Consider the following 14,986-nt stretch of genomic DNA (forward strand, 5'->3'; position numbering starts at 1 on the left):
ATCATAGGTTTGTTTGAATACTTTACCCATGTGTTATATGCTCTTCCATCCTCTGTGACTTGAAGTTAAAGCCTTTGTTTTCACTAACTTATGGTCTACCACCACTTTATGTAGAACTCTAGTAACTCTAAGATCCAACCAGAGGTAATAACTAATCCCAGCTCTCCAACTTGCCATGTACAAGAGTTACAGGGCCATATGCAATTCACTTGTTCTCCTGAGTTTTCTCCTAGGTAATATTTTCACACCATGTCAATAAACCATTTACAAATAAGAAAATACTCAAAAAATACTCAAAATAATTTCCATCGTATTTTTATTTTTTTAAATTGTAAATGGCTGACGAGTTATTTTAAATAGAAGATGAAAAATGATCTCCAAGGAGAAGACGTAGGAGAAAAAGTGAATTGCATATAGGCCATGGAATCATGTTTACGGATGTTGTTTACAATGCCTAGGCTGCGAGTTCTCCAACCTGTTATTATAAAGTGAGGTTCCACCAGGAGGATCTCAGGGTGACTGGAGTTTCACTTGGAACTAGAGGCAGATGCTGTACTAAGCGAGAGCATTCCCTTTTCACAACCTCAGACATAAGGCTACAGAACTGGTTAGAAACTTGCAAGTAGTGATTTCCAAATAGTAATGATAATTAAAATCATGGGTAAATAATGCAAAAGTATCTATTTCATGTGTCAAGCAGCTAGTATATCAAATTTTACAGTCTACCTAGATAGGATTGGTAACTTTGAAAGTAATAGTTTTTAGAAAAAGGAGTACAGTTTAACATATAAGGTTCCCACACACTATAAATATAAACAAGCTAAATTAATAGATAACTTCTGAGCATGTTGTATGCTTTTCATCTTATATGGAGTTACACTTGCACTTCCAGAAAGTTGCAAATCATGGCCAACTAGATATTTAATAGTACTAGACTGCTGAATCACCTGAAAATATGTCTGTGGGACAGTATAGAGAGCATCCCTAGTCATCCTCCAGTTTACAATAACTATGTAGAGCACTGTAACCAAGTTATGTTACTAACACTATAAATACACACCAGATTTTCATCACCTGAACAGTTTGTGTCAGCGCTGGGTTAAAATCTAGTGCACATACAGGTGTCCCCGACATTGGTGGCTCTTTCTTCACCAATCTTCTGAGTAAGATCCTACCTAGCTGGCCACCATTGTAGTTCCCATTGTAACCTGCAGTGGGACTCTCTATGCATGTTCACCTTCTTCCCCTCTCCATATGGGCTGCTCTGCAGACATTTAAGCTCAACTGCCTACTGCTCCAGGGCAAACTGTCCTCCAATGCAATCTGCACTAACAAACAATTTTTATATACATAGGACAAAACAAGTAATTACATATTTAAATGTGTAATAAATATCTTGCATTTTCACTATATATTTATTCTTTTATCAAGCACCTAGTTTTTCTCTCAGTAAACTGAAGAATCTGGGTTTGGTGTAACATTTCATTCTGATGACCAAGGCACAGGGATTAACAACAACATAAGTAAATTGCCCACCACTAGTTTTCTTCACTGCTAACGAACTGCTACCCAATTTAAATGGAATTTCCTACTTCATTTTTTTCATTAAAGTTTAAATATAAAAATGTAAAAAAAAAACCAAACAAACAAACAAACAAATAACATACTGTTTAATTAAAAAATATTCACCTTTATATATGTTGTATGACATTTTACTGCAGATAATTTGTCAATGGGCACGGGGCAGAGAGAGCATTTTTTTTTTACTATTTTCAGTAGCTAGGTAGTCACAGGCATGCTAATTTTAATTTCCAGATCACTGTTTTTTTTACATTCGATTAATTAGGCTTAGTACTAAATATACACTTTTTATTTTTTCTTGAAAATGTACATTAAAAATGAATATTTGATTTTATTTTGGAGATCTGACTGCTGATTTAATTGGCAAGTTTTGCATTCAGAACATATTTATTACACAGCAGTAAAACAAGAATATAACTGCATGTGGAACACAGAAGTTAATTAACTTTCTGTCACTTCGCTTTTGTAATGTCAGAGACATTGGGCCTGATGCTATTCCAGGTGATAAGTAGCTTGCAGATGCGAGCTACTTATCACCTTGCCATCGCACGAGGATTACCGGCAAATCCTATTGCCAGTTTCACTCGTGCGATGGCCGATCGTTAGGGAGCATTACTCAGGCGAAAGCCTGAGCGATGCTCCCTATTACCGGGCGATGGGGAGCGAGGCTTACCCTGTGGTGCTGTCCATCAGCACCACGGCCTCGCTCCCCACACATGCGCACAACCCGCCGCACATCCGCCGCCATCTTCCGCCGCTGCATCTGGGGGTCTCCTTCAATAAGGAGACCCCCAGAGCTCCCCGCCGGCCACCACTCGTCTCCGCAACCCCCCACAAAGTTGCAAAGTTACAAATTGCTTAAATACCTTACCGCCACTTTACACCCGTCGGCCGCCGCATCTCGCCGCAAGTCCCCGCTGTGTAATTACAGTGTATGAGTTACTGTAATTACACTCACTGAGAACAGAGTCCCGGCAAAGCATCTTTGAATCAGCCACCGGGCTCCCCATTGGTTCACAGGCTGAGCCAATGAAAATGGCTCAGCCTGTGAACCAATGGGGAGCCCCGGCGGCTGAATCAAAGATGCTTTGCCGGGACTCTGTTCTTAGTGAGTGTAATTACAGTAACTCGTACACTGTAATTACACAGCGGGGACTTGCGGCGAGATGCGGCGGCCGACGGGTGTAAAGCGGCGGTAAGGTATTTAAACAATTTGTAACTTTGCAACTTTGTGGGGGGTTGCGGAGACGAGTGGTGGCCGGCGGGGAGCTCTGGGGGTCTCCTTATTAAAGGAGACCCCCAGATGCAGCGGCGATGTCGTGCGTTAGCATGTTTAGACCTGCTTTTTGCAGGTCTAAGCTAACGCTCATGTCTGCCGGGAAGCATCGCTTCCTGGAGGCATGCAAAGTGTAATAGGATAGGGTGTAAGGAACTTGCTGGGCGATAATATCGCCCAAGCGAGTTCTTTTAGCACCCTGCCTAGGGCTAAATGCAATTGAATCAGGCGACTTTATAGTAGCCTGATTATCGGACTCACCAGTGTTTAACACTGGCGAGTCTGACAATTGCATCAGGCCCATTAACTGCCACAGCAAAAATAGACACTTTTCAGGAGACAAAGCTTGCCAGTCAAGCCAGAAAGTGAAGTTCCAATCCAGAAAAACAAAATATTCATTTTCAACAGACAAATGCACTAGCTGGGGCAAAGAAGTAAATTAAAATATTTGATTGTTTTGTTCCTAATTATTAAAAGAAAAACAATAATAATACTAAATGTAAACAATAAATGAAATAAATACATTGGAAAAAACTTCTATATTAAATGGAGTGACCAAATCAGTTTCAAGAGATAGCTTAACCCTTCACATAATAAGTGAACAAAATAAAACAAAACAAAAAATAAACATCAAATTAGTAATAAAATAAAATATGGCAGAAAAAAATATTTCCCTCTATGTATGCCTGTTTTTTCTGTATGGTAAGGACAGCCCTATTGAAATACAAATACCACAAGCTGAAAAACCCTGTTTTGAATAGCTATTCAACTGGCTTTAAGGGATTGCCCTTCAGCTGACTTTAAATAATTGATTGGTACAAGTCCATAAATATCTTAATACTAAATATTATTTTTCCTTTTCCTTTTTTCATTGTATATCTCAGTGTGAAGCACAATTTGCATATAACCATTACAGTTAGAATTGTTGGCCCTCATCAGAGTTATTGACCAGTTCCACAGAGCTGATTTACTAAAGCTGTGAGGTAATTGTGATCATCAGTGACCTTTGATGATGCCACAAACCTGACAACTCAAAAAGTTCCCATGCGTGTGCCCATGCATACACCACGTGAACACAAATTCACTAGGCATATGGGAGCCATAATATTACCCATGAGATCGCTATAAACATCAATGACAATTAGCTGGCAATACAGCTTTATAGCCATGTCATAATAATATAATAGGTATAGAGTTTTTTTTTTAAACCATATCATTGGTCTATAATCATTTTAATAATATCAAATTACTTTATACCACTAAAATTAAACCTCTCTATATTGCCATCTATCATTTTCTGGTAACTTTTTCACAAGCATAATTTAGGCATAATATTATTATATTTTTGAAAATATACTTCTGGTATTAAATCATCAGCATTTCTTTCTACATTTAAAAAAGTATTTATTTTGTAAAATATATGTGTGACATTTCAAAATAAAGAAATAGCTTGAAAATGACATATACTTTATTCTGCGTAATATGTTGAAGCCTGTAAACAGAATAAATGTAAAGAAGAAATGTAACAATTTAATATGACTTTGCTTGTTATGCATCTTTTTTAAACTCAGAAGCTAGCAAAAAAAATTTAAGTCCAAATTTTCAATCACTGCAGATGTAAACCTGCGTGCAGAAACATTTCGTTTTCGTAGATGGGGTGAAAAAGCTCAGGGTGGAAGATTGCGATCCATGGCTATATATGAGCAGCTAGTCATTTTTATGGGGGGGAAAAGCACATTTCAGTTACAGGTACAATTACATTGATAAAATAATGTTAATTGTAAAAATGCTTAAATGTTTAGGTTTAGGGTTTATGTTTTAATGTAACCTCCCTGGCGGTAACCCCGAGTCAGTCTCAGGGTGGAATACCACAGCTCAGAGAGGTATGCCGAGCCTGACTTGAGGTGGTCGCCGGGAGCTCTTTGCAGAGTGCAGCGTGCAGCAGGTGTTTCAACTCACCTCCCCTGGGATCCAAATGCTGGCAGCCATTCTGCTTCCTGTCCTCGGAGTATCTGCCTCCCTCTGGTGGGATCACCATTTGTCATCATGACCACAGATGGCAATCTCACTGCAGGGTTACAGTGCCACCCAGAGGATGGAGAGAGAATTGCAGCGCTGGTTCCCAGAAATGTGAGTAAATTCTGTGCAGTAAGATTATTTCCGGATTCTGGGCTGAAGGCATGGTAAAAAAATTGCAACGCTTTTAGACCTTAAATTCTGGAAATAATCATACCACCAAGGCAGTTAGTAAACAAAAACTATGATGAGTGCACGCCGAGAAATTAAAAAAAGTGTAAATCCAACAGCATGATCGTACTTCAGTTATTGGCATCACCATTTCAACCCAAGGGTGACCTGTGCGATGTTTGTGCGATGTGTGATTGCCCAGGCAAATGTCATCACCTGCTATGGCAAAGTGCAGGATAGCAATTGACCATTCTGAAATTTAGTAAATCGGGCTCCATGTTTTGCCACAAGACAGCGAATCCACATATTCTATTACCAGTGGAGACCAGAAAGTAAAGTAAGCTACTGGACTTTTCCTTATAAAATCTAAAGTCACATGAAGGTGCAAAACCCATTTTAGCAATCCTATACTTATGAATATGTATTCAAGCATGCACACACTCGTAGCCGGACCTTAACCTGTTTGAATGGGTTTCTGAACAACTAGAAACATAACCTGCCTGGCTGCTCCCTTAATGAAATAACACAACTTTACCTTTGAACTATTATATTGTAATGATCTTGGTGCTATGACCAGGTTTTCACTATTTATCTCACAGCCAAACATGTCGTGTGATATCTGCCTAAAAGCTTTGAACACAACTCTTCTTGATGTAATATGGAAACTTAAGCCACCAAACTCCTGGTCTGTCTGCACACGGCGGCTTGGAAAATAGTGGCATTCTTTCTCAGTCATAAGTACATTTGAACACATACACATTTACCCTATAGTGCCAAAGACATCCACATGATCATGCTTTCAACCCCATTATTTCTCCTCTCTTTCGTACCTAGAAACATTATCAATTGTAAGGTCCACAACAGATTTCTGAAAGTTTCCATTCTTTAGTCTCGAAGGGTTAAGCCAAGACTTAAAGTGTTTCCTTAAAAGGGTGAGTTAGGTGAGCGAACAGTCTCAGATGAGCTTGGTGAATAGTCCTCTGACTCTGAATTGAGTTCTGGTGTGGTTGGATGGGCCATGAACCGGCTTCTCACATCCTGGTTGCGTCTTCGTCTGAAAACCTGCCTCTCCTTATCAAGAGCGGTGGTCTGGCAGGAGCAACAGAAGACAAAAATGTTGTTAATTTCCAAACAGGGTGAGCTCACATTTTTACATTGATCAAACATTACAGACCTCAGTAGACAACCAAGTACGGCATGCCCAGTTTTATTGACAAGGGAAGACAATGTCATTAATTTTGTTCTGCTCTAATCAGAAAATGACATTGCTGTATTGCGCTAATTTTCGGCTAATTTATATTGTAGGCAATCTAATGGTAATTGATTACAGCAGTGTCATTTCATATTAGCAGGCTAATCAATGTTCTTTCTCAAAGTACTTTTCAAGAACATTGGAGATGAGACAATAACATTCCAGATTAAATGATACTGTATAATACTGGAACTATCGGCGGAACATAGACACGTAATATGCACTACTGTAATGTTGTAACATAAAAAAGAAAAAATGAAAAAAAAAACAATTATTTATATTTTTTTCTTTATTCCTATTGCTCTTTATTCATTTTCTTAGAGATTTATGGCTGTTATCGGGGCAAACCCAGGATTTTCAAGGGAGGGATTCCTGAAAGGTCTCCCTCAGCCACACACAGTGCAGTATAATAATATGGGAGGACATTATTCTGGGTACACATAATGCAATTTCCCATCCGACTGACCAACCGACAATGGGATCGATCAGGAGCAGTTTGGATACAGATAATAATGAGGACAGCCAACATTGATAATGAAGGGGAAAGTTAAGCTGCAGGATGCCTGCAGATATTCTGGTGTCTCAACTTGAACCTGTCCCCAGACACTGCACCGGCCCTGGTCTAAGGGGGGGATTCTGGGCAGCTTTAATCCCCCCTGCGTTTGCCTATAGTTATGCTTATGCCTTATTCTGAACTGATTATGTTAACACTAAGGTATTACTTCTGTGGTGCTTGTTGTGAGAAAGGCTCCTGTGTAAAGTAAGTTGAGTCATTTATATTGTTTTTGCAAATGTTAGTAGCAGTTTACCAATTAGGACAAATCCAAATACTGGCCGCTATTTGCAGAGAGGGAAGTTTTGTACATAGATCTGTAAGGGGCCCCTTACATATACCCAGCATCAAACTAAGGTGGCTGATACTAAAATGTTTGTAAGAGGCACCTTAAGAGATAAAATAATTAAAATTAAGTAATTAAGGAGGAACTGTAGTAAAAATAAAATAATGAATGATTTTTTTTTTCTTTTACAAAATTCATTTATACATTATTTAGTCAGTGTTTATTCATTGTAAAATCTTTCCTCACCCTGATTTACATTTTGAAATTTATCACATGGTGACATCTTTAGTCCTGTCAGGCGCAGTTCTGCAGAATGTTTGCTTACTGAGAGTTCTAAAGCCAATAGAAAATATACCCGGTTTCCCAGAATGCTCTGGGAGGAGAATTCAGCACAGCTAAACAGCCTACGCTAAGCATCACTGGGAGGACAGAGCTATATACCAATGTACAGCAATATATAGATATAAAAGGAAGTGTTTCTGATGCTGTATCCAGGAAAATGACCGTAAAAGTGGATATTCTGACCTATAAGTCACTATAGTGCCCCTTTAACCCCTATCCATTTTCCTATTTTTTTTAACTGAAGTTGAATATGACTGTAAATTGCATTTGTTATACCTGTATACTCATGCAATAAAGCTTTTATGGTAAAAAAAAAGATAAGATTAAAGCGGGCTTTCCTCCCCTGAGGATGAACACATGCAGATCAGATGTTATTTTCCCGGTTAAAAAGGAACTGTAACCCAGGATTGAACTTCATTCCAATCAGTAGCTGATACCCATTTTTCCCATAAGGAATCTTTATTTTTTCTTAAATAGATCATCAGGGAGGTCTGTATGGCTGATACATGCTGAAACAGCCCATCAGTGTGATGTCATGACCATAGTCCTCACAGTTAGCTGTCTGCGAACCTCCTTGCATTGTGGGAAATAACTGTTTTTTTTCCAACCGCCAAGCAAACAATATCTCCCTCTGTGCATAGACCTCTCTGTAACGAACATTCTATACAGATCACCTGCCTGCAGTAAAGATGTCATCGTCTATGATAAATCTCAAAAGGAAACTCAGGGAGAGGAAAGATTTTACAATGAAAAAAACATGACTGAATAATATATAAATGAATGTTGTAAAAAATAATCGATTTTATTAATCATGTTATTTTCACTCGTGCCCCTCTTGAAAGTGGTCTGAAACTCTGGCATAACAATCGTTTAAAATGTTTCCCTACTTTTTATTACCCATACAGTTACCATATTTGTTTTTGTGCACAACTAATATTGTCCATTTACAAATTACAAGTTCCCAAAGTAAAGTTTATCTGTTCTGAAAGCTGCCATTGCATTTTATTCAAGCTGCTTTTTATTATATATTAAAATCTTTTACTGAGCTGTTCTGAACTGTGTGTATGCTTGAAGCAAAGAGAGCTTCACAGAGAGCATTTTCAGTTGTTACACACAAATGTAAGAACATCACAATGTAAACAAAAGATTCTATCTCCTCATAGGCGGATCATAGGCTGTGCAGGACGAAGTGCTGTGTTTAACTGTTTGAATGCTGTTCTGATACATTTTTTTTTGTGATAGTAGCTTTAAAGCTGTAAGGAATCTTTTAGACCAAAGAAGAAATGCTGAGTTTCAGACTACGTTAAGCTAACTTCATTAGATATAAGAGTCGATATATTTTCCTCACAGATCTTATCCACCTGATGAAGCTGATAAAACGTGTGAAATACGATGTGAATTAAAATCTGACCTGCAGATGTTTTCTTTTTTTTCGTCCTCAGGGGAGGAGAGTCCACCCCCAATTTTATGATTTGAATAATTTTCCAGCAAATATAGCATTCCTCACAGGCACTTAGCTGGGTGTCTGAAGTTTAGCTCAGCATTAAGCTATGATCTTATAATCTGTGTTTGTTTGTTTGTTTGGTTTCTTTCCCGAATGTATAATGCAGCTAGGCTACTTATAAATAGAAAAAAGGGAAATGAAGGATGCCCTATTAGTTGGTGCTTTAGGCGGCCAGATAGACCGGCGTACTTCCCCCTCCCGTTTATTGCTCTCTGTGGAGAACTGTGTTGTAGCATTGTTGTATTATATGATATTATTATGTAGCGGCAAGCGATATAAGTCATGTAGCAGCTAATGTAAAATGGCTTTGTTACATTTCCACAGGAAGAGTTTAGGGTCTTAAAACAACATTATGCCTTTCCTTTTATTGCAAAGTAATAACTCCCTTAATTTTAATGTATTGAAATGCGTCGGGCAGTTAAGTAGACAGCTGTAAAAGCACAGAAGCTGCTAATGTGCCATTCACACGTAAAACCATCAATTCCAGCCTGTTAACAGAGATGGCAAATTCCCACAGAAGTGCTGCTGTGAAAAATAACACTACAAAGTGCTAATGAGAATGGGAAAGATTGCGGCGTCTCAAACAGCAGCCCATCCATTAATGTATTATTTATGAAAGCGTAAACTGCAAAGTAAATGCTGGCCTGTAAATTATGTTTTGCTTGCAGTTCTTTGCAAGTTTGCTGCCATTTTCTGCATGCAGAGAGGAGGGCTGAGCCGGCATGAAATATTCAGACTTACGCTAAGGAGTGACTTAGAAAGGCCAAGTTGTGACGCTAACACTGAATGTGAGCAGTGTGGGGAGCAAACAGCACTAGTCGTACTTCTGATCTGCAACTACATGACATGTGGCGGAACTCTGCATAGGAAATATGACAAAAATACTATATATAAACACCGTTAATATTTACTTCTGAAATAAATCAGCAATATACTATATTTAACCACCTAATCTTTTTTTTTTTTTTAAAGCCGGAGGGACAGCCATTACTATCCCAGGGAAAATAAACATATAAAAGTACTTGTTCTACTTACATAACAGATGTATTGTACTGTCCACATTTTTATTTCTAGAGCCCTGTGCAGCCCGGGCAAATCACTCCCGGGCAGCACAAAGGGCTGGATCGGGTGCGCCTGACGTCAGGACGTCGGCTGACATCCATGACGTCATTCCGATCGTCGCCATGGCGACAGGAGAAGCCAAACAGGAGATCCCGTTCTATACGCAATCTCCTGTTTGCTGTTGTTGCCGGTGGCGATCGGACTAGAGGGACACATGCGCCCTCTAGTGGTGTTTCATGTAGCTACCACTCAAGTAGCTACATGAAACAAAAAAAAAAATATTACAAAATAAGTGTAATGCAGCTTCCTTGGCGGAAAAATTGAACCGCCAAGGAGGTTAAAGCCCAATTTTAGGCATTATCATTATCCTGGATTTGTGTAGGCAGTCATTTGCACAGTGTATTTATTTCTCTCTAAGCTTCTTGAATATAGATTTCCCTTCTTAAAGCAGAAGGTATTTGCAATAATTCAGCTTTAAAGGACACCTGAAGTGAGAGGGATATGGAGGCTGCCATATTTATTTCCTTTTAACCACTTGAGGACCACAGTGTTAAACCCCCCTAAAGACCAGGCAATTTTTCATTAAATTGGCCACTGCAGCTTTAAGGCTAAGCTGCAGGGCCACAAGACAAAGCACACAAGTGATTCCCCCCCCCTTTTCTCCCCACCAACAGAGCTCTCTGTTGGTGGGGTCTGATCACCCCCGAGATGTTTGTTTGTTTGTTTATGTATGTTAGCAGGGGCTGGATAGTGTAATGGATAAGGGCTCTGCCTCTGACACAGGAGACCTGGGTTCAAATCTCAGCTCTGCCTGTTCAGTAAGCCAGCACCTGTTTCAGTAAGGAGTTTCTTGGGGAAGTCTTCTTAAAGAGACACTGAAGCGAAAAAAATATGGTTGTGTACTATGAATAATTACTAGAAGATTAGCAGCAAAGAAAATATTCTCATACTTTTATTTTCAGGTATATAGTGTTTTTTCTAACATTGCATCATTCTATAATATGTGCAGATTACACAACACTCAGCATTCAAAATGAGTCTTTCAGAGCAGTCTCTGAACTAATGACCTCTCCTCTGCCAGAGGAAAAGTAAACAGTCCAGGAACAGTTGAGATAATAAAAGTCAGATAACAGACCTCTCCACGACTAACTTAGTCGGAGAGCTTAATGGCTTGTTTGCATACAGATAACAACTGGAGTTTCTCAACTCTTCCTGTACTGGAAACAATTAGACTGATGTATCTGATCTTAATGTTTTATTTCTTAGCTGTACTACACATACAAATCATAATATCATAATTTTTTTTTTTCGCTTCAGTGTCTCTTTAACACTGCTACTGCCTACTGAGTGCGCTCTAGTGGCTGCCTTGCAAGCGCTTTGAGTCCGACAGGAGAATGGCGCTATACAAATACTGCCATTATTATTATGTTGTTTTTTTTAATATTTTTTTTTTAAAGCTATAGTATACCCCCTCCCTCCCCCCGCCAGCCAATCCTCGTGATCAGCTGTCATAGGCTTCAGCCTATGACAGCCGATCACTTCTGTGGCTCAGGAGGGGACAGCCGTGTGACAAGGCTGTCCCCAGTACAGCGATGCTGTAGATCACAGCGCTGTACCAGTAATTAGACGGCGTAATTGGTAACTGCCGCTCAGAGACTGAAGGCGGAGCTCTGCTCCGCCCACCAAGCAGGAGATGCGCATGCACCCTGCACGTGATCGCCTGCAAAACAGAGCCCCAGGACTTTACGCCGATTGGCGTTAGGCGGTCCTGGGGCTGCTGCCGCGACCACACCCTTCGGCATGATGCGGCCGGTTAGAAGTTTAACAATGCACTTTGCCCGGCTGTCCTGCTGACCCTCTTCCTCTAATTCTTTTAGTCATAGACAACGAACAAGCATGCAGATCAGATGTTTCTGACTGATGTGTGACTGAATTAGCTGCATGCTTGTTTCAGGTGTGTGACTCAAAAACTCAGAAAGATCAGCTGTACTGCCAGGGAGCTGGTATTGTTTAAAAGGAAATAAATATGGCAGCCTCTATATCCCTCTCACCTCAGTTGTCCTTTAAGTGAGCAAATGGTTTCCCATGATGCATCACTCCCAGATATGCAAACCATCCCTTTATGCCCCTGAAAGCCATGCACATATCCAGAACCACTGGGGTATAATGAGTCTGTAGCTAACAAATTATACACACAGCCTGTTTCGGACTTCTTACTAATAACATCACCATTCTGCTTGAATCTACAGCTTCCTGGCTATGTTTTTTTTAATTGTTTGGAACATTATAAATTCTATGGCATTTCTCACAAATAGATATGGTCAATAAGAGTCTAATAATTTAAGCAAATGTAAGTAATGTTAAGTTAAGTACAGTTTATGCACCTTTTATATTAATTTTCATGTTTTTTTTGCAAATAAATACTGATGTCACCCTCATATATAGGAGTATGAGGGCTATCTGTTGGTAGGGAATGTGTAATTTCATCTATGGGAGTCTGGGGGTCGCGTCCTCGGAGGGAATGGGGGGCAAACCTTCAGATGATGTCATGTCTTATTTGCCAAAAATGACTATGAATTCCAGAATCTATTGAAGGAGAACTTTACCCAGTGATGGCACCAATACAACCCTTCTATCACAGACAAACTGCTTTCCCTTTTACTTAATTTTGAATCTCTATGCTGTGTAACAATATCATGAAGCAAATCATTTAAGCTAGAATTCCTGTTCTAGGAGGCATGTGTCTGAGGAAGAAGATATTGCCCCGCCCTCCAAAACTACAATCAGTGCTGGCTGTATTACAGAGTCCCTCCTCAAGCTTTATCAAGGGATAAGAAGTTGAGCTTTAGCAACACTTTTTTTTTGCTTCTCTTTGGATCAACTGGGATGTATGAGGGAGCAGGACAGAAATGTACCAAATTATTACTAATTTATTTATTTTTGTTAGATGTTTAAAGTTTTTTTTTTGCATGGTTAAACTTGAGGGATGGATTTCATTTTTTCAAACAAGCTAACTATGTGACTATGGAAGGGTGTCTGGCTGTAGTGCTAGCTTGTTGGAAAGTTTTAGTAATGTTGTATATCGGAAGTCAGCCAAGCAAAGATGACAATCACATTGTGTTTCCATGTCAGTTTCTTTATAAAAGAAATAGGGTAAAGCGTAAAGCAACCTCCTGCATCTCCCCTGGGCAGTTCATGATTCTCCCAGCAAGTGTCAGTCCAAAATTGGAAAGGGGGAGGGGAAATTGTGTATTTATTCAGATGTACAATTATCTCCTCCAATTCAACCTATAATGCTTGGTTTATCTGTACATGTTAAATTCTTTCCCAAACACTGTAAGTGGCAGTGTTTAGATTCTTAATTGCCCAGCAAGCTCACCATGAACCAGAACTCCTAGGAGTGTGTAACGGGCAAAAAGGACCAAAAAGTCCTCTTTGTAAAATTATTTGCAAAACAGAAATCCGCCTTCTTAAAGCAGAAGGTATTTGCGATTATTCAGGTTGGAGTGAGTATATAAAGTTTCCATCAATGCATCACTGCTGAATACGCAAATCATCCCTTTGATGTCCCTGAAAGCTAGCCACACCTCCAGAGCCGCTGGAATGCATGAACTACAATTCACAAGCTGACACATCATTGCATTCCACAGGCTCTGGGGTGTGTTTAACTTTCAGGGACATCAAAGGGATGATTTGCATATTCAGCAGTGATGCATTGTGGAAGACATCATATACTCACTCCAACGTGATTCATTTGCAAATACCTTCTGTTTTAAGAAGGCACATTTCTGATTTAGGTTCCTAACGTGTTCTATATGAATAAACAGCAGGGTAGTCTCACCCTAGCAACAGATACTCGAGATGTCACAACACAAATGACATAATGAGATACTGTACACTGTATAAGCACATCAGTATTCAGAGCACCCATCTCCTGAACTGTGAGGAAACCAGAGGTCCAGCAGGAACAAAAATCATGCTTCAACTGTCCAGCATATAGGAAATGTTTCTAAATCAATAGCAGGTCTAGAGAGCAAAGAGATAAGATAACACAGCGAGTCCTGTCACTGCTACAGCATGTTCACCTGAGGGGAACATCCTTCCTCCATGAACTCTCTCTTTGCTCCTGTCCTTTTGTAGTTTAAATATATTTGTCATCAACCCATCATAGCGTGTATTTTATAACCCTTCACAAGCAGTCAACCTGAGCAGTCATGCCTAGCATAGTACCAGAATGCTGACATATTGCACGGGAACGTATGAGTGACTCCCTCTGCACTAGAGGCTCTATGTATCGCCAAGCAGTGGATAACTACACAATGATGCTATGCTGCAATATTGCTGCACCAACGGCAATGTGAAAAATATAATTGTTTTTTTCCTGATTACTTTTTTACTGCATTTCTAATCAATTGATTACACACACACACACACATATATATATATATATATATATATATATATATATATATATATATATATATATATATATATATATATATATATATATATATATATATACAGTGGTGTGAAAAACTATTTGCCCTCTTCCTGATTTCTTATTCTTTTGCATGTTTGTCACACTTAAATGTTTCTACTCATCAAAAACTGTTAACTATTAGTCAAAGATAACATCACTGAACACAAAATGCAGTTTTAAATGATGGTTTTTATTATTTACTGAGAAAAAAACTCCAAACCTACATGGCCCTGTGTGAAAAAAAGTGATTGCCCCCCTTGTGAAAAAATAACTTAAAGCGGAATATAACCCTGCATTTCAACTTTGCTCTAAAACATTATTTACAGTATATTATATGCAACCAGCATTTTTTTTTTACTAGACCAGCATTGGAAGGGTTACACAGGGCTTTAAAGTCCCTAAAGATTTCTGCAGACGCATCCGAACTTCAGTTAGATACTTTTTGTTTACAAATATGTATCTT

General features: G+C 39.1%; 1 protein-coding gene across 4 annotated transcripts in view; it reads right to left on the reverse strand.

Moving 5' to 3' along the window:
* Positions 1 to 5,909: 5,909 nt before the first annotated feature.
* DCLK1 (doublecortin like kinase 1) overlaps positions 5,910 to 14,986 on the reverse strand; it is a 450,773-nt gene continuing 441,696 nt past the window's right edge. For all 4 annotated transcript variants that reach the window (XM_068267071.1, XM_068267072.1, XM_068267074.1 and 1 more), the window contains one exon: positions 5,910 to 6,133. In XM_068267071.1, coding sequence (XP_068123172.1) covers positions 5,969 to 6,133 — 165 coding nt within the window. In that variant the 3' untranslated portion in view covers positions 5,910 to 5,968. The remainder of the gene's footprint in view (positions 6,134 to 14,986) is intronic.

Source organism: Hyperolius riggenbachi, chromosome 2 (genome assembly GCF_040937935.1).
Source record: "Hyperolius riggenbachi isolate aHypRig1 chromosome 2, aHypRig1.pri, whole genome shotgun sequence".
In the NCBI taxonomy this organism is placed as follows: Eukaryota; Metazoa; Chordata; class Amphibia; order Anura; family Hyperoliidae; genus Hyperolius; species Hyperolius riggenbachi.